This window comes from Aristolochia californica, unplaced genomic scaffold (genome assembly GCF_029961685.1).
Source record: "Aristolochia californica isolate CCGP_79_NKW_82.1479 unplaced genomic scaffold, dmAriCali1.0.hap1 SCAF_6, whole genome shotgun sequence".
Taxonomy (NCBI): domain Eukaryota; kingdom Viridiplantae; phylum Streptophyta; class Magnoliopsida; order Piperales; family Aristolochiaceae; genus Aristolochia; species Aristolochia californica.
The window spans coordinates 37,333,683-37,353,003 of record NW_027182257.1 but is presented as its reverse complement, the minus strand read 5'-3'; the positions used below and the strand labels follow the sequence as shown (position 1 = coordinate 37,353,003).

The 19,321-nt window shown below is 34.0% G+C and overlaps 2 protein-coding genes across 4 annotated transcripts; one reads left to right on the top strand and one right to left on the bottom strand.

Moving 5' to 3' along the window:
* The first annotated feature begins 1,455 nt into the window (after positions 1-1,455).
* LOC137934139 (protein COFACTOR ASSEMBLY OF COMPLEX C SUBUNIT B CCB2, chloroplastic) lies at positions 1,456-5,877 on the top strand. Of its 3 annotated transcripts, none has more exons than XM_068778383.1 (8): positions 1,456-1,733; positions 1,818-1,930; positions 2,004-2,075; positions 2,238-2,381; positions 2,923-3,076; positions 3,434-3,610; positions 4,155-4,325; positions 5,478-5,877. In XM_068778383.1, the coding sequence occupies exons 1-7, from the start codon at positions 1,526-1,528 to the stop codon at positions 4,211-4,213; spliced, it is 927 nt and encodes a 308-aa protein (XP_068634484.1). In that variant the 5' UTR covers positions 1,456-1,525; the 3' UTR covers positions 4,214-4,325; positions 5,478-5,877. The 3 variants fall into 3 exon arrangements, with proteins under 3 accessions (XP_068634484.1, XP_068634483.1, XP_068634485.1); XM_068778382.1 differs by having other exon boundaries at positions 3,431-3,610; XM_068778384.1 differs by having other exon boundaries at positions 1,561-1,708; positions 3,431-3,610.
* Positions 5,878-16,765: 10,888 nt separating this feature from the next.
* On the bottom strand, positions 16,766-19,112 carry LOC137935111 (dihydrodipicolinate reductase-like protein CRR1, chloroplastic). Its single transcript, XM_068779771.1, has 10 exons — positions 18,935-19,112; positions 18,683-18,805; positions 18,516-18,590; positions 18,370-18,435; positions 18,118-18,213; positions 17,900-18,016; positions 17,649-17,741; positions 17,433-17,534; positions 17,078-17,164; positions 16,766-16,991 (listed from the first exon to the last, which is right to left on the bottom strand). The coding sequence occupies exons 1-10, from the start codon at positions 19,043-19,045 to the stop codon at positions 16,959-16,961; spliced, it is 903 nt and encodes a 300-aa protein (XP_068635872.1). The 5' UTR covers positions 19,046-19,112; the 3' UTR covers positions 16,766-16,958.
* Between the last annotated feature and the right edge of the window lie 209 nt (positions 19,113-19,321).

Genomic DNA, 19,321 nt, shown 5'->3' with positions numbered 1-19,321 from the left:
AAAGTGAAAGTAGTTTCACCAGTAAAAGTTACCCAAAACTTGTTAGTGCATATTGTAAGTGGCAAGTGAAAGTGAAATCACTCCCTTAGGATAGTGAATTCATTTTCTCTCACACTTATTTGCTCTTTCATTATTGTTTTGTTCACTATGTCCTCTCACTCTTGCATTTGGATATTATAAAATTAAGCATTTTTAAAGTATTTTATTTTATAAATTTAAATAAATAATATTTTTTTATTAATTTAAACAAGTTAAAATTTGTCTTACTTTGTTACCAGAATAGTTAAATAAAATAATATTATAAATACTAAATCTATCAGAGTAATTTTATATAAAATACTCTTTTTATTTATATAAATTCATGATTTAAATATTATATTTGACTACTAATTTAGAAAGAGTGAGAATTTAGATATTAACAAAGTAACAATTTGATTCAATATTTGGATATTATAAAAGTTTTTGTTTAATTATTTTATTTTTAGATATTTAATTAAATAAATAACTAAAAAATATTTTTAAAATTATTTATTTAATTAAAATTTTATTTTTAAAATTTAATTAATTTATAGTTATTTAAATTTATTTATTAATTTAAAACAAGATAAAATAATTTTAAAAATTATTTATTAATTTAAAACAAGATAAAATAATTTTAAAAATTATTTATTAATTTAAAACAAGATAAAATAATTTTAAAATTATTTATTAATTTAAAACAAGATAAAATAATTTTAAAAATTATTTATTAATTTAAAACAAGATAAAATTATTTAAAAATTATTTATTAATTTAAAACAAGATAAAATTATTTAAAAATTATTTATTAATTTAAAACTAGTTAATATTATTTTTTAAATTATTTATTTATTTAAAACTAGTTAATATTATATTAATTTAAAACTTGTAAAAATTATTTATTAATTTATAACAAGTTAAAATTATATATTAATTTAAAACAAAATAAATCTTATTTTAGTTATGTCAAATAAAACTATCTAAAATATAAGTTAAATCTATTAATTTTTTAAAAAATAAATACCTTCTTTTTTATTTATATGAATTCTTTTATTTTTATATTTTATTTAATCATTATTTTAATAGTGAGAATTTAGTTATTGTAAAAGTAATAATTTGGTTAAGTATTTAAATATTATAAAAGTAAATTTTATTTAATTATTTAAATATTTTTAATTTTTTATTAAAAATAAACTTAATTTAAAATTTTAATTATTTATGAATTCAGACAAATTAAAATCTATCTTAACAATAGAAAAGTTAAATAAAACTATCTTATAAAAGTTAAATCTATTTGAATATTTTATATACATTGGTTCTATATTTTCTACTATACTATACATTAAAATAAAAAAATTACTTTACACTATGTTTCATTTCACACACCGACTCAAAAAAGTGCACAAACCTCCCGTAAAATGAATTCTGCAAGTCTCCTTCACTTTCCTATTCCACAGAAGATCTATCCTCCGGATGGTACATTGGTAAGACGGATACCGAAAAGAAAATGGTTTGTAGTTCGTTGCAGCTTTGCTTCAATTTCACCCCGAGTACAAAGCTTTCTTCCTGCTTTCCTGTTTCCTCTCGAAGTGTAGCTACAAAATTGACCTCAAGAGTAACAACAAGATGGAAATCCATCTCAGCGAGTCTGAACAACTCGGAGGAATCACAGCAACAACAGCAGCTCAACGTCTCTGTTCTGCGCTTCACTCTTGGTTAAAGACTCGATTCTCTCATATACATCAACTTCTTGTTATCTTGCTGGACCTAAGTAATGGACTCTCTTCTCTCTGTCTCAGGCATTCCTGGTTTCGACGAATCCTACTTACCCAGATGGATTGGCGTTGCTTTTGGTTCCCTTCTTCTCTTGAACCACTTCTTTGGCTCCAATTTCGTCACTGATGCTCAAATTGTATGTAGGTTAAGCTCTTCCGGATTGGTCTTTACTCTTTGGCGCCTTTAACGTATGTTTGTTTCTTCTTCAGAGGTCGGAGTTGTTGGGTATTTGTTTGGCAGGATATTCAATAACAGTTCCTTACCTTGGAAAGTTTTTGAAGGTACAAGCACCTGTGTTTTGTTCCAAAATCGTATTCTTTACTCTCGTGCTGTTGTTCTGTTAATGGAAGAGAAAAAAGTAATTTACTGAGGAGATACGATTCCTTCTTCCTTGGGGCTAAGACTTCTCAAATAATCCTACTCAGTGCTTGAAATCATTGCAGGGTGCAAATCTGGTGGACCGTTCAGCGCTGCCTGATGGAAATCGACAAATATTTCTCTTGTCCGAAGGTCTATCAGAATCTCTGAAGGAAGATTTGGCTTGGGCTTCCTATGTTCTGTTGAAAAACACAAATACTATGTCTGTGGTATTGACACTTACTCGTATTAGATGAGAAAAAGCAACTTGAAGAGAACAAAATTGTTCTCATGAGGAGTGCTTTCCTCTTAAGTTCTAATTGCAGAATGGTAGTAGAAGGATGGTCTTGGTTGCAACCTATAGGAAGTAAAACTAAGTAGCCAACCATGTGAATGTCGAGAGTTTAGACTTACCTGGTTCTTTGAGCTAGCCTCAAATTCAGTAGTTTGACCTATTCGACAATCAGCACCATCTGATAGATCTTATTTTGCAGTTTAAATGTGCATAATTGGTCATCTGTTAATTTTATGATCACTTGTTTATAGATTTCGTAGTCAGAAAATCTGCAGCTGGTGAAATGTTTTACTTCCACCTTTCCTCTATATGGTATTTTATGTGGTGCATTCAAGGCACCAGAATCTGTGGCATTTGTAAGGTGCTCTACCCTGTATCAGGAGCTCTGGCTTGTAAATAATGATATCTTCACCTTGGGTTGTAACTATCATTTGGTTTGTAGCACATAATCCCTGAACCTACTTTTTCTATTTTAGCTTATTTCACTACGGGATGAATTATGTGTTCGTGGATACTGGAATACACCAGATGATTCTTCAAAAGCTGACTTATTTGACCGGTTCAGTATGCAAATTCGGAAAATTGGTTTTTCACAACTCAAGGAAGCACTATATTTTCCTAAGTGCTCAGGTATGTTTGCTATTTGATTTATATTTATTAGTTTATCAACAATATTATGAAATTTCTGGTTGTGTTCTAAGGCTTGGTTGCTTTAGATTTGATTCCTTCAAATTTCTGTGAAACCATCAAATTTTTTTTCTCTTCTTTTTGTTTGTAATTGAATATTGAAAAATGACCACCTTTCTCTGTTTCGGTTGGCTCGTGATGTTCAGTACCTCCAAACGAAAAAACTAATTTTAGAGTAAGACCTAGCAAAGGCCTTCGGTCCATCGAAAATGGTTCAACCAATCTGGTCCTGTCTGATCTTATAGGACTGATTGTATGTTGTTCCACTTGTTAGCATATTCTTTTTGTGTCTATCAGCAGAAACTGTGGATTGGGAGATGCTACCAGTGGGGACACTGTCCATTCTAATACAGCCTGTGCTTGGTTCCATTGAGCCAACTAAGAATATAGCATTCATCTTTTTGGCATCAAGTGCAAGTTATTCATACAATGACAGAGACAGGGAATGGATAAAAGCAGTTGCTAACAAGTTTACAGGTATGGATATTGCTATTTGTTCTATTGAGTCTGGGTTTATCATTATAAAGAAATGGATTTCTTCTAGTTCATATTGTATTTTAATTTTAAATTTTTTATTGAAATTTTTGAAAATAAATTCCCTTATTCTATTTCTTCATGCATTGATTCACATCAAAATGTTTCAAGGATTAGAGGAGGGACAATTTTTGAACTTGATCCAATTTTGAGCTCTTTCTTGATGAAGTCTGGATGCTGTTGCATCTTGTTCTTGAGAAAAAGTAACATAATTCATGGTCAGAACTATTTTCTCAATGCAATTAGTAGGTTCAAGATAAAAAAAATCACAAGAAGTAAAGGTCAGTCAGAAGTTAACGTGCAGTTTGAGGCAAATATACGATGACAGGGCACTTACCTTGTAGAATGGGAGCCATGACAAATTTATTTGCAAGTACTTTGTGCATGGACTAACAATAGCTCAATCATGTGATATACATTTTAAACTCAGCCATTTTCTTTTTTTTGTTATTCCTTTTAATTGAAGCATGACTCTCTCATTTCTCAGGATATGACAAGGCCAGTGGTCAAGAGGGCTTCCAACTGGACAGTACAAAAGCCATGTGAGGTGGACTATTAAGTGGTTGTAACTGGCATAGATTGAAGATTGAGTGGCTGTCAAATGGATTACTTTGCAGCTCAACCAGGGCTTATCCTGTTTGATTTCCTTTTTGCAAAGGTCCTTTTATTTTTTCTTATTTTCCACAATTATCTTGCCCCCATCATCACTGTTGGAATATTAGGCTGGATAAACAGAGAAATCTATGTCATTTGTTTAGATTCTACAGTTTTTAGTTGATTACTGTTTTGTCCCTACTTTAAGTCAGAGAGTGAGGAATATTTCTGTCCAATCTAATTGTGTTTCACTAAAGAGAAATTAGGGGTTGAGAGGGGTTACTTATCTCTCAGATCTCTTTCTGTGGCTTCTGTCACAAACTTCTTCCATTCTGTCTTCCAGACACTTTTCTTGCTCGCTCAAATTCTTTCTTCTCCTCTTAACGAGGTTATTAATCTCTGGATCTCTTTCTTTGGTTTCTGACACAAACTTCTTTCTCTGTCTCTCTCATGCTTATCTCTCTCACTCTAATTCTTTCTTCTCCTCTTCATTTGGCTCTTTCCCTCTCATCCTCTTGGTTTCCTCTTAATAGAGGCTCATCATAATGAGATCCTAAAACTGTAACAACCCCCCCCTACAAAAAAAAAAAACTAATCCTTACCCTGAAGACCAAGTTGCATTAGAAAAGTCGTAATTATTTTGATTTTTAGTTTTCAAAATCTTGCTTATGTTAGTTTCTTCAAGGAGTCCATATCAGCTTCAATGAAATTGAGCTGATCCATCAGAGTCAATACTATCATGGTGTTATATGCTGTTACTATTGTTAGATGATACCCCTAAAAGGTAGTGTTGTCGTCTTACATTATGGTTGGGTTCTTTACTTGGGTCCCCTCTCTCTTAGTTCTTTAGTCTTTAAATTCTCATTCTATTAGAGTTTATATGTTTTCTCCCATTGTTTATTGTTAAACTCGTGAGGGATATTAATAGTGTCATATAAACTTGTACTAAAAATAGGGTTATGGGTCAAGCTTAACCCCTAACCAACGGTGCCTTTTTTGCAGCAACTATCCGAGGCCTTTCTCCACGGCCTCTTCTCTAGTTTTTTTCCCTATTTCCTCTAACTTTTTCTCCTTGAAATTAAACTGCTATTATCATCAGGGTTCAATAAGATTTATGATTAATGAGTATGATTGGAAAAATCAAAATATATGGTGTATGCAGTCTGATTTTCTTGGCTCCATGTTGTATGCAATTTGATATCTTTGCTCCATGCAGCATCCAGGTGATGGTGAACTGGATAATACATGAGAACGCTTGCTGCAACTATGATGGTGTTGGTCACCGGGGAAACTATATCAACAATGTCAATAGGTGCCTTGACATCCTTCATCAGAAATATTCAGCTGTATAACAACATCATAAACAATTGCAGATTGAATACCTTTGGTTCCATTGTAAAAGAATATTAAGTGTGTTAGATGTTTCCTTAAACTGCCACGAAGATAGTTAGAGGTCAGGCTTTACCCCTGAGAATGGATGTGCCTGTTCTGCCGCAACTCTCTCTGCTTTCATCTCTCTACTTCTGCTTCTCTCGTCTCTTACTCTTTATTCTTTTGATTCTTCATTGTATCTGAGTGACCTTAGGGCCCTAATAAGACCTTTCCACTTTCTTCTACCTATTTTTCACCCACAACAGCCACTTTTAGGGAATGTTTCAAATTTTTTTCTTGTTGAGAGGCTTATGGTGCTCAATCTCTTCTCTTTGTGTAACACCAATCAGATTGATGGTGAAGGTGGGTATAAATCTACATATATGGTCCTTGAGTGCCCCAAAGGTGGGTTTTTGTGCTATCTAGGGATTTTAATTTCCAACTTGCATGCAATGACTCATGAGGATAGAGAGGGACCTCAGATATCTAGTGGACTTGTTTCATGAAAGGTTTTGTGAAATTGTTTTGTGAAAGTTTAGCAGAGAAGTCTGAATTGCTGTAGAATTAGGGTTTCTGTATTCTTACGTTTAAAGGACAAGAAGGGGGAATGGGGAAAGAAAAAAGACGAATGGTTTAAGTTTTGTGGCAATCTAGGAGGTAGAAAATGGAGAATTAAGCGTTTCTGATTTGTGTTCAAGATAGGTTGTGACAGATAGAGATGAGGGTTTTTGGGTTTTCTGGGTTACAGGACGTGCAAAAAGGGACTTAGACTGTGGGAGATTCTAGGACATCGGGAATGACTTCTAGAGGGATTGGAATTGCTCTAGAGAAGAAACGAAGCACATTGAATGGAAAACTAGGCTTTATTATAGTTGGTGCCAATTGGAAGTACCAAAATTGAAAGTCTTAGTTTGGCGTGAGTGGAAGAGAATTGAGGAGCAAGAATTTGACATGTTTTGGGAAAGATGGATACTCTTGTGGTAGGTTAGGACGTGTAGGGCTGAAGACTGAATAGGGAAATAGAGTGTGAGCTAAAAAGTAAAGTACTTTAGAGAGAAAGGTTGTCAAGCTTCTCAATCAAGGTAGTTTCCTAAGTTAAGCTAAACTCACGGACATACTTACAGAGGGACTAGGATACTTGGGTAGGGACTCGTGGGTGTTGTTTTGGGTAAGAGAGGACTGATTTGGATAGGTGTGGACTGAGATAAACTCGTGTGGAATGGGATAGACTTAATGAGAACACTTTGCTACTTAGTGACTCCTGCAGTAAACCAATCTCTCTGGAATTAACTGAAGACTCTAAGAAAGGACGGGACACTAACAAAGACAAGATTCTGACACTAACAAAAGGACTCAAGACTTGGATGAAGGCTATAGACACCTGTTGTTATAGAGAGAGGCAAGGGATGACTAGGCTAATGAAATGGAATAGGCTGATATTGAGCCAAAAGGATGGAATGTAAAACCAAAGTTGCTTACCTTTGGCAAGGGTAACCTTCCTCGTGTGGATGATTGGAGTTGGTGAAGCTCCCTTCACTGATAGACACCTTTTGATCGAGGGCTAGCCACATAAGAGACCTTTAAATCATTGGTCAAGATGCTTTTGGTTAGCCCTAGTTCCATAAAGATAAAGTTGTATTGATTTGGATAATTAAGCATTCTGAGAGCTTGCATATTTATAGTGCTTGAGTACTTGTTCCCTATCTCCTATGTGGGACTATTGAGTTCTCATGTCTAACTTGACTAGAACTCCAAACAAACTACACTCTACACTCTTCTACACTCTTCCTACTCTCACATGGTTTTATTGGAGGGGAGAATCCTCCTCGAGTGTTACATGTTATTCTCCAAAGAACTTTGATTACATCGAAAGATACTTGCTGAAATAAACTACTCGTAATTGATTCTACTAAACTATATCTGGTTCCACGCAAGGGCAGTCTTGACTTCAATCTTCTATTCAGCCTCCACAGCTTGGCCATGCCCTTTGAGACTGAGTCTGGAGCTGAGTCAATGGCAGGGAAAGTGGGTTCGTAATCCCTTGCTAAGACCATGTTCATCTCAAATTTGAGTTGAATTAAGCCCTTTAGCTACTCGAAGTGCTGGTGAAATTATATCTCAAATTCATGTGCTGAATTTTTTAATTGCACTGATTGCTATGTGTACTGTTGTTTTCTTCTATATAATTCTGCACAAACTTCAGGTTACTGATTCGGTTGTGTTTCATTGAGTTATTTGAACTGAATATGTTTTGGAAGTGCCGCTGCTTGATTTACAACTACTTTAAAACTTGATTGAATTACTACTTAAGGCTGCTGTGTGTCTTGAATTGTACCTAATGTGGATATGTGCAATAGTTTGATACGAGTTTGTGCTGGTTGTTGTCTGTTGTGTATCTTCCAATGGCTTTGTTTAGCAATAATACTGTGAGTTCTCTAGAGAGTCCAACTATGGAAGAAAGGAACACCTGACAAGTTCAAATTACCACCAAAGCTCAGTGATAAAAATTACTATTGTAGTATTGTAATGATAACATCTTACAAGGTGCTCTTTAAAAATTGTTAAGAATAGTCCAACATAGATCAAGGATAAGAAAAATCACATGCTTATTACTTGCCGAAAGGTCTCGCGTTACTTCAGGTAATTCTTTTTCCAATGGACTTAGATCCAACTTTGACATGATGTTAGTGTTCAAGCTTCACATTACATTTAAAACTTTTCAAAAAATATATATAAAATAAATTGTATATAAAATTGGGTATAACTTATATATATAATACATGTATAAGATTGGGTATGACCTCTACTTAAAATTGAGCATAATCTATGTATATAATACTTATATAAAATTCGGTATGACCTCTATTTAAAATTGGGCATAATCTATATACGTAATACCTGCATAAACACTCTATAAACACTCCATAAAATTGTCTATACATTCCATAAACATTCCATGAAATTTTTTATACACTCCATAAAATAGTCTAAACACTCCATACAATGCATACCATTATGAATAAACCCCATACAATAATCAAACACAACAAAATTAAATGAAATATCACTATCAATTTACAATCACCCAAATAAAAACTATAAATCCTTTAAATAAAATTTTATTACTATTAGAGACTTACTAGAAAATTACAATAAATATTTTAAATTTTTCTTAGGAAAGTTAAATGGACCTCTTATTACCTTTTCTAAGGAAATAAATAAAAATTAATAATTAATCTAATATATAATTATACTTATTGATAAATTTTTAATCAAATAAAATGTCAAACACAAAATTGTTATGAAAATTGCCTCATGCTAAAAGGATTATATCATCAACTGTCAAATACTTATTCAAAATTTTTCTATACGATTTTCTAGCCCATCTTGGCAAGAAAATCTTACTTAGAAAATTATATGACTTTTTAACAAGAATTTATAATTAGAAAAATAATTTTAAAAAACATGAGGCACTAATTGTCCCTATATTTCTACTAAAAATGTTTTTTCAACATTTATTGAAAAAAACACTAATAGTATCTAGAAACGTATTTCTACCAAAATATCTTTTCAATTTCTTCAAGAGCCATGAGGAAGGGACAAAGAGTTTTTTTTCCTTGTTTATGGTCTCGCACGTAGGGGTGGCTTCGAATAAATTATATATAAAATTAGGCATACATTTAAAAAAAATAATGATGGGGGAGGTTCAGGATTGAATTTCAATAATGGATTAAAATGCACTAATATTAATCTTTTTTACTCCAATTGTTGTCTAACTTGTTTTGTAATTTTTTAATTTGGCCATAAATTTACTATGGCCTCCTTAGTGCCCCTAGATGAAAATTTATATTCTAGGAAAAACTAGAAATATTTTTTTTATAATACATATTCCCAAAAAAACCTTGAAATAAAATCTTATTACTATTAGTGACTTATTAGAAAATTACAAGAAATATTTTAAAATTTTCTTAGGAAAGTTAAATGGACATTTTATTGCCTCTTCTAAGGAAATAAATAAAAATGAATAATCAATATAAACTATTATTATACTTATCGATAAAATTTTAATCAAATAATATGTCAAACACAAAATTGCAGTGAAAATTGCTTCATGCTAAAAGTATTACATCATCAACTGTTAAATACTTATTCAAAAATTTTCTAAACAGTTTTCTACCCCATCTTGGTAGGAAAATCTTACTTAGAAAATTATATGATTTTTAATAAGAATTTTCAATTGGAAAAATGTTTAAAAAAAATGAGACACTAATAGTTCAAAAAAACTTATTTCTATAAAATGTATTTTTAATTTTTTCAACAGCTATGAGGAAGGAAAGTTTAAGGAAGAAGTTTTTTTTTTTTTTTTTTACTTTATGATTTCACACATGCGAAATCATCTTCGCGCGGGGGGAGGGGGGAGATTATTTCTCCCCTAATTTCTCCCCTGAACTTTCTGGTTTAGGTTTTTCGTTGAGACAACACGGAGGGAAGGGGTTTACAACGACGGGGAGGACCTGTCGTCAGGGATGAAGGCTGCAACTGCGGCGACGACAGAAATAGAGGCGACGACGAGGAGAGGAAGAAATCGAACAGACGGCCATAGAGGAGGCTGACGAGCAGCTGTCGACGGCGACAAAGGAGGCGACAACAGTCGACGGGAGGGGCTCGGCGGTGACGAGGGGAGGAAAATCCCCCCCCCCCGCTCTCGCTCATGCTCCCGACCCGATACCGATCCCAACTCACCTCGAGCTGGCTCGCGAGCCGACAAACCGAACCAAGCTTCGATCGAGTTCGGGTCGTTAAGGTAAACGAGCCGATTTCAGAGTTCGAGCTCGATAGATAATGAATCGAACCGAGCCGAACTCGAGCCGCTCACGAGCTGGCTCGGTTCGAAGCCACCTCTACTTGTGAGTTGTTTTTGGGAGGAATGGACAACAAAATTCCTTTTCCACTCATTGAAGAATTGTTGGACGAATTACATGATGCTTGTTACTTTTCAAAATTGGATCTTTGCTTGGGTGATCACCAAATCAGGATGGCCACGTAGGATGTAGAAAAAATGGCCTTCCAAACTCATGAAAGACTTGAGTTTTTAATGCTCCTCAACATTCCAAAGTCTGACGAAGTCCATTTTCAAGCCCTTTTTGTGTAAATCTTGTTGGTGTTTTTGGATAATATATTGGTTTACAAGAAGTCAATGAAGATCATTATGAGCATTTGTGTTAGTTATAGTTCTGGTTCTTAAGCAACATCGGTTATTCATTAAAAGGTCAAGTGCTTCTTTGGCTCTATAGCATCGTGGTAGCCACCTATTACACTGAAGTAGCTCTGTGGATTTTTTGGTCTTAGCAGATACTGTAGCAGATTCATTTGTGGCTATATTGGTCTATTGAAGCACCAGAATTTTTATTGGTTAAATTCCACAACTCATGACTTTAATGAACTAAAGGCTGCCATGCTCTTTTTACCAGTATTTGTGCTTCTGGATTTTAGTAACTTATATTCTACTGAATATCATGGTTCAAGGTTGGAAATTGGTGTATGCTCAATCAAAATAACCCACTATATTGGTCTATTCAAGGCTGAAATTTGATGAACAAAAACAGAGAGAACATGGGAAGGGAGAGATAGAGAGTTGGACAAAAGTCTCTCATTGAATTGTGGGAAGAGGATCACTCCCCTTAGGTTCTATAAGCAAATACTTTACTAGAGACCTAAGTAAACATAAATTTCATCTTCTAACACTCTCTCTCAAGCTAGAGTTTATAACATCAGTTTATCACGTAACATATCAAATATACAAATAAAAGAGAAATTACAAAATTTTCTATACTTTGGGTCTATAATGTCTTCAATGAAGCAATGAACTTTCAAATTTTCAACTTGTACTTCGCCAGTTCTTGAAATCTGCATCTTCCAATCTCCTTTTTAGATATCTTGAGAAAACTTTATGGTAGTCACGAACACTGAGAAAAATTTATCACCTCTTAGAACACTTCATAGTAAGCTCTTCCAAAAACTTCATTTCTTTGTATTCCTATTTCTCCCCCTCAAACTAGGGACCCATGAGACTCAATTTACCAATAACATACTTGTAGCCAAACAATAAATCCATACTCCAAGAAACTAGTGGATTGACATCTACCAAACACTGAAATAAGAACTCAACTCCTTGTTGATTTCTTAACTCATCACAACATCTTACAATGACAAAAACCAAACCTAAAGAAAAAGGTCAGTCATTAGACGTACTCCTAACCTGCAAAAACACTTCTACATCCTTCATTTTTTAAGAAAAGGCATCTCAAAAAATGCTCCTGTGAATAATGGGTGTGGGGGCATTGGTCCGAAATGATAAAAACAAAACTAATTGAGGAAGTACTACTAGAGGTTTCACAACCTATTATAGAATAGAAACTCGACTATTGCTCTTCCATGAGACAGATGCTTAAAGGTGAACAATTTTGACATCAAGGAAGGAACAAAACACATCCTAATAGGACAATGTCTTTAATTGATTGAACATTACTCTCTCAATTTTCAAGGACTCCAAAACAGAGAGAAATGAGACACAAACATACAATAAGAATTCACCGAACAACAAGACAAACTATGCCAGAGTTAAGCAAAGATATCATGAGGAAGAAAATATGAAACTCATGTTACAATAAGAAATATGCAATTTTCTAAAATAATAAGTTTACATGGACATGGAGACTTGAAGAAACTAATGTGTCTGAGGAGAAAATAGAGGAGAAAAGATGCCAACATGGAGCTATTAAGTCAGACCAAACCTCTTTGATTAGAAGATAAAAATTCCTAAAAAAACTAGATTTAATTCACATCAATGTATGGAGAAAGTAATGGGGAAAAGAGAGATTTTTTCAGCTGATCTGACCTTTCTACTTCAAATATGGATATCAATAAAATTATAGCTCAAAATTACAAATAACTAGTTTCTTAAGAATTTAGACTCAAAGAGACTTAATTTGATACCTAATTTGATATAAAAATATTTGTCCTTGAATCTTTTATGACTGTTTGTTTTGCTTCATTCTGTAGCACAACCTTGTCGACTCCAATTGTCCAAAAAATAAATCTAGAGTTCGCCAACTTCCTTGTCTTGCTCTATCTAACCTTCAATGGAAGAAGGTTGTTGAAATTGATGTTTCTCATATTGGGCATGGATGATTTTAGGATGATTTCTCATATTGGGTCCATGGAAAATTATGTCCAAGTGGCTAGAGGATTCATTTTTTACTAGTCATTAATAAAAATTTTGGTTTGACTATAAATTTTTTTTGGTTCATACTCAATCCATTACTGTTCATCATACAATATCAAATATAAAAAATCTTGACTATCCAATAGCATATAGCCAATGTACTGTTAATAAATTTTTATCTAAACTAGTCTAGGGAAAACTTAATCTTTTTTATGAAGAATATGCATCCAATGAAAAAGGGTATAATTATTGGGATTATGTTCATGTTTGGTTCAATATATTCTATTATCAAAACCCTTTCCATCAACATTTTTGGTTTATCACCATTAGTGCCTAAATAAAGAAGTATAAACAAGAAAGGATACTCATTCCTTTATGGGTGCACAAGTGGTGGGCTAAATTTGGGCCTCCAATTTCAATTCTTCTGGATCCACTTTGAAAACTTTATGGTTAATGGCAAGCTATTCATCCCAATATTCGAGAGGTAAAATCCATTGTAAAAGGATTTGATACATTGCTTTTATTTTTGAAGTTTTCCCTTGGATATGGAAATAGGATTGTAAATTTGTATTTAATGATTTACAACTGCCAATCTTGCAACACACTTTTCATGTCCGATGGTGGAATAAACTCCCCAACATGGAAACCAAAAAATCAGAAATCAAGTCCACTATTTTTCAGTTTGAAAATCAAAGTCCCAAATTAGTTGAGAAAACATAAATTTCAGCCTTTGAAATTATTAAAGTACAAATCAAATTGATTTTTTTTAGAAATTACTGATGACGAATTATTAATAAAAACCCTAGACTCAATCAATGAGTCATTCTTAATTGAATTTAATAAAGGAATCAAAGAAGACCACAAAGATAATATGTCTATATCTGCCTATGGCTCTTCTAAATAAGGCAGTGACTAAGAAGGTGATGATGAAGATCATGATGAAAAAATTAGTCTCATCCCAGATTCTCAACCCGAAGATGGCAATGCCTTTATTTGAGATTATTGGGATGCAATCATGAAATAAGTAGAAAATAAAACTAAAAAGAGATAAATGTTTTAATAGAATGATGGAGCATTTATACTCACGAATCTCTCAATTTCCTGCTCAGACTGGATCAACAGACTAGAATGATGTTGTTGGACCCCATTGCAATGAGAACAACAAGAAAAGTCAAAAGACATTAAGAATATACAGCTGGCTTGCAAAAGCTATAGAAAAAAACAACAGAAGAGGAGTCGCCATTACAAAAGTATATTCCTAATGACAACAAAAAATTAAAGTTTTTTTAGACAATTGGCCAACACTTGTCATAAAAGACAAAATTAGCATAAAGAGTGGTCATATCATCACGAAATCTTATCTTGAAATTGAAGTCAAGACATAATAATGGAGTCAAAAGAAATTATTGATAATGCTTAATTATTGTGGCACATGTAGAACTCTTATTGGTGGATCTCAAATACTTTGAAATCCATCGAATATATTTTCTTAGTGTGTGAAATTTCTCTCTATATAAATATGGAACCATTTGTATTTTTGGGCATCACTTGGATTAGAAAAAGGTTGTCATAGTTGTGTATGCTTGTAAGTTCTCTTTTCTTTATTTAAATCTTTATTTTCGTACTTGAAAGTTTATTTCTTTTCATATCATAAGTGATTCATCCCTTTTCATGGTATCAGAGCCATAATGGCTAAGCCTAAGGAAGAATGTTTTTATAAGTAAGCTAGTAGGATAAAGATGTAATTAGAATATATTAAATATGTTAAGTCCATCAAGTGTTCATACATGAAGGACTCGCTAAAATATGAATATCTCTAAAATTATAGTTAAGAATCGCAAACGACTTGTTTCTTAAAAAACTAGACTAAAAAAATTTAATATGATACCTAATTTGATATAAAAATCTTTCTCTTTGGATCTTGTTGAAGAACATATATAGAAGAATCTTAGATGACTCTCACAGTAAGAAGTCTCATAGAGCCAAAATTAATATAGTGGAGTCTTATAGGAGTCTCACAAAAAGAGGTCTCATAGAAGAGTCTCAATTAAAGGTGTTTTACTCATGTTAATATTTTATTTATGTTTAGTTGTTTAATTATTCTAGGACTTATCTTTTAGTGTTTAACTTTGGGTATAATTGGGACAAAGATAGTTTAATTGTCATTGGATTATTCTTATTTTCTCTACTGTAAATAGAGACTTATGTACTCAAATTACAACAAGTTAGTGAAATATTTCTCTTTTCCAGAAATTCAACATGGTATTAAAGCAGGTTTTGTGAGTTGACTCAGTCAACCCACAAAGATAATGTGATCATTTTCTGATCTATCATCTCTACTATTTTAGGTTGTATTTTGTCTTTTTTCTTTCATTCCTTTCCCAATACCCGTTGGTTTCTTAGTGTTCTTACCTCCAAACTGAATTTTTCATATTCCAAAATATATATTGATGGAAAGATCATTAACTCGACTTTCCAATGCAAAATGAATTTTGGCAATCTGATTTCCTACAAAAAATAAATTGATATTTGAAGCAGCAAATGTCAGATTACAAGAGAGGTTCGAATAGTAACATAAAGCTTCAATTTTTTAGCCATTTAAGCCATCCAAAACGAGACTTTATATAGAGATTTATAAACCAAAAGAAAGATCTATAAGTCTATTTTCTACCTTATCAAACCAATTCTCAATCTGAGTTTTCTAGAGTGAGATATCAATTTTGCAAGAGTCAATGGTCATGCATGTCAAAGAAGAAAAAATACTTAGCTTGGCTAAATTACTGAGTCTGAAATCTATCAAATTCATTCTCTAAAAAAAAGTATATTTTATGAAGAAATGTTATACTTGGATGAGAGTTATTGAAATTAGTTTTAGAAGGATAACATTTCGTGTCAATTTGAACTATATATAAGGAAATAATCGCATTGGAGGCGGCAATCTCCAAAATGAAGAAAATTAAGAGGTCATAAAAAGATTCAAGAACGAATTTTTTTATGTCAAATTAGATGAAAATTTAAAGCTCTTTAAATCTAATTTCTTGAGAAACAAATTTTATCCTAGCTCTTTGTGTTTGTTTTGGACCTACCCAATATCTAGATTTTGACTCACTTCTTGCAAAGTTGCAATGATCAAATCAACAGAAGAATATCAGCCTGAGTTTGAACAAATTGCTAATCGCATCCAAAACATTCAAGTGGGCAGTTTTATCAAATCAACAGAAGAATATCAGCCTGAGTTTGAACAAATTGCTAATCGCATCCAAAACATTCAAGTGGGCAGTTTTATGAGCAATTTCAAACCAAAACTGGCTGCTCAGGTAAGAGTGTTCTATCCAAAATCGCTTGTGGAGGCTATTAACGACGCTCGGGTACAAGATAAAAAATTAGCATTGCTTCGACCTTGGTTTTACAGCTATTCATCTTCGACTACGAACAACAACCCCTCTCTAGTGAAACCAACTTCCATGGATGGATCAACTTCTAGGCGGCCTTTCAAGCAACTCACGCTTGAGGAGATGGAAAAACGAAGGAGCAAAGGGTGGTGTTTTAATTGTGCTGAAAAGTTTACTTAAAGGCCACTGCTGTATCTGTTTTCAAATGTACCTACTCAAGGAAGAGAACGAGGCTGAGGAAACATTGCCACTAGTTGCACCTATCGGGGACAAGCATCTTGGGGCTCCTCAACCTCATAAGATGCAGTTGGATGGATCTTAATATATAGTGGCAGCACTCATAGTTTCATTTATGGCATGGTTGCGAATGATTTGGGACTTACCCTTTTTCAAACTGTAGTTTTTTCTGTCATAGTTGGGGAAGGAACCAGAATATAGTCTCTTTGAAGGTAGAGGACACTGACACTTGGATTTTTTTATATTATCTATTTGAAGAGTTGAGCCCAACTGTTTACTTGCGAAATATAATTTGGATCCATTTTATTCCTTGAACAAAGACTAAAATAAAAGAAACAAATAAAAAGAGAGAGAAATGTGTTTGCCCATGTCTCCATACATTAAAAAAGCTTCCTAGTTAAAAATCTGTCTGTGGGGAAGTTCCATCACCAGGCAGCCTTCTAGGCCCAGCTCTCAGCCAACTGAGGTTGCTCTACAAAATTTTCTCTAATCCATAAACCAAATTCTGCAAACCAGACAATTATATTCAGCAGGCTAGCAATGTGTTCTAACATGCCTAGATTTTGTACAATGTCTGAAGGGTGTTGTTACCTTGAAGCGAACCACTTTCCGGATGGCCAGGAGTAGTCCTGGCATGAGACACATCACATCTGTAATATCATGTCTGATGGTGTAAATCTGCAGTGAATTTGATTTTATTTCGAAGACTTACATGACTTGGGGTCTGTTTGGAACCCCTAGAGAAGAAAATAAAATAAAAGAAAATGAGAATTTGACCATTATTATTTTCAAAAATAGATAGTGAAAATGAGATAATGATCAAATTCTCTTTTTTACTAACTAGTTTTAGGAATAATAATGATCAAATTCACATTTTCTTTTATTTTCCATGGGGTTCCAAACAAACCCTTCAGGTTTGAACATTTCCCAGTAAAGACAAGGTTACCTCCCCTGGACCAGAGAAGTGAACTGTTGTGCTGGAAAGAATGCCGGGAAGCACCATGCTGTGCACACGGACACCATCTTCTCCAAGGAGTTGACCTCTTGCCTGTAACAGATGGAATGTCTCAGTTTTGAAAAAGGTTAGCTCGGAAAAGGTTTTTTTAATATGTAAAATGCATGGTTTGCCTGTAACAGGAGGAAGAGTCTCTTAACTTCATACCAAGACATCTGTTGAAAGATCTTCTCTGTTGTATATACGACCCAGATTAGAAAGATTGTCGGCGATTTGGGTAGCATCAGGAGTAGGAAGGTCCTGTCAAATTGTAGACTTGAGTTGTATTTTGTGTTCTCAAACCAGTAAAGCTTTCCAACACTAATCTCCTTGGTTGTTTATTTGGCAAGAATTAACAATGAATCCCCAGCATAAAAGGAGTTCTTTAAAAAAAAAGGAAGAAAAGAGAGACTTCTTACAGATGCATTAGGCCTTGATTCAACAATTTCTACATTATTGTAGTGGAAACAAGCTGAAATGGCTGCCTGTTGAAGAAGAACTGAACCAATGGAGAGCGTGGGCGCCACGAGACAGCCCTAATTAAAACGCCAACGAACTAATAAAGATTATCCCCGAAAGAAGCTTGGATTTGGTCGAGACAAGGATTTAGATAAAATAAAATCTCACCCAATCTCACCATGCTGGCTTTCTCACAGAAACCTGATAGCTCTACAACCGTATCTATGTTGATATTAGGCACATGAACTACGCTCCTCATTCCAAAAGCCGTTGCCTGTTTCACCAGTAAATTCACAAGGTTTAAAGGAATTACTCATTTTTCCTTGTTTACATTGTTCGTCTTCAGTTCTGCAATTGTTATTATTTCCCAATGTCTGCAGATGGGCATAAAAAAGAAAACTGCGAAAATAAGGTCTGAAACAGATTAAACCTGCTTCACATTGTCGTAAACGGAAGAAGGGTCGGTGAAGTCTACAACGACGCCATTCGCTCTGGACTGCCGCACGGAAAAGGAAAGAAAAATTCAGTTATTGGGGGTATGGAGAAAACCTGAGGGAAGAATGTAGGAATCAGGACCTGAGATATCGAGCCCAAAACCATTGTCAAGTCATTAATTATGGGGATTTCCAGAGCTTCTTCCATGCCGCAAATCTAAGTAAAGGGGAAGCATTCTCTTTTAACGTCTCGGGCATTGAAGCATTCGTATGAAATGAAATCTAGCAAACCATGTACAGAAACAGCACCTGGCCGGCGTCCTCCCCAACGTGAAGGGAGTCCACAGCCCCAGCAATCTCCATTCCTCTCGCTTTTGTTACTGCGACAATAGCAGCCTTGCCGATGTCCTTTGTCGCACCGTTGATTATCACCTGTGTGCGTTACTACTCGAATTAAAACATTCTGAGAATGAAAAAGGGAAAAACGACATCCTAATCTTTACCACCATGATAATGATCCCAGAGAAAGATAGGCTGCGTTAAAGTTTCAAACATTGGCACCTTGATATTGTTTGCAGAAGACTGCATCGAGCAAGAAATGAGAGAACTAGTCTTCACATTCTTGGTTGTCTTGTAACTTGCAAACTGATACCGGCAGGCCAAGGCTGACATTGCAATTCTCTGATTCTCGCTCCGTCTTTCCTCAGCGGATTGGTAATCGGAAGAAGTCTCAGCGGGAAGGAAGGATCAGCCTTGGCTGACATACTGGTTCAGTCTTATCCTTTAACAAAAGGAAAAAAAAAAAAAAAAAGAATAACAGTCGATTTCCTTATCTTTCTTTTAATAAATAAAGTATCTTATTTTTTATGAGATTCTAGGTAGGTCCCACAAGATGTATGGGCCCATGTTAAAAGGGAATTTTCTATCATGCTAATAGTTTATATGAAA

Excerpts from the sequence above, each read along its gene's own strand:
- LOC137935111 (XM_068779771.1), bottom strand. The coding sequence starts at position 19,045 with ATGTCAGCCTTGGCCTGCCGGTATCAGTTTGCAAGTTACAAGACAACC. Across the intron at positions 18,591-18,682 it reads TTGGGGAGGACGCCGGCCAG|ATTTGCGGCATGGAAGAAGC; the intron begins GTGCTGTTTCTG and ends CCCTTTACTTAG. Across the intron at positions 17,742-17,899 it reads AATCAAGGCCTAATGCATCT|GACCTTCCTACTCCTGATGC; the intron begins GTAAGAAGTCTC and ends ACAATTTGACAG.
- LOC137934139 (XM_068778382.1), top strand. The coding sequence starts at position 1,526 with ATGGTTTGTAGTTCGTTGCAGCTTTGCTTCAATTTCACCCCGAGTACA. Across the intron at positions 1,734-1,817 it reads TGTTCTGCGCTTCACTCTTG|GCATTCCTGGTTTCGACGAA; the intron begins GTTAAAGACTCG and ends TCTCTGTCTCAG. Across the intron at positions 1,931-2,003 it reads TCGTCACTGATGCTCAAATT|AGGTCGGAGTTGTTGGGTAT; the intron begins GTATGTAGGTTA and ends TTTCTTCTTCAG.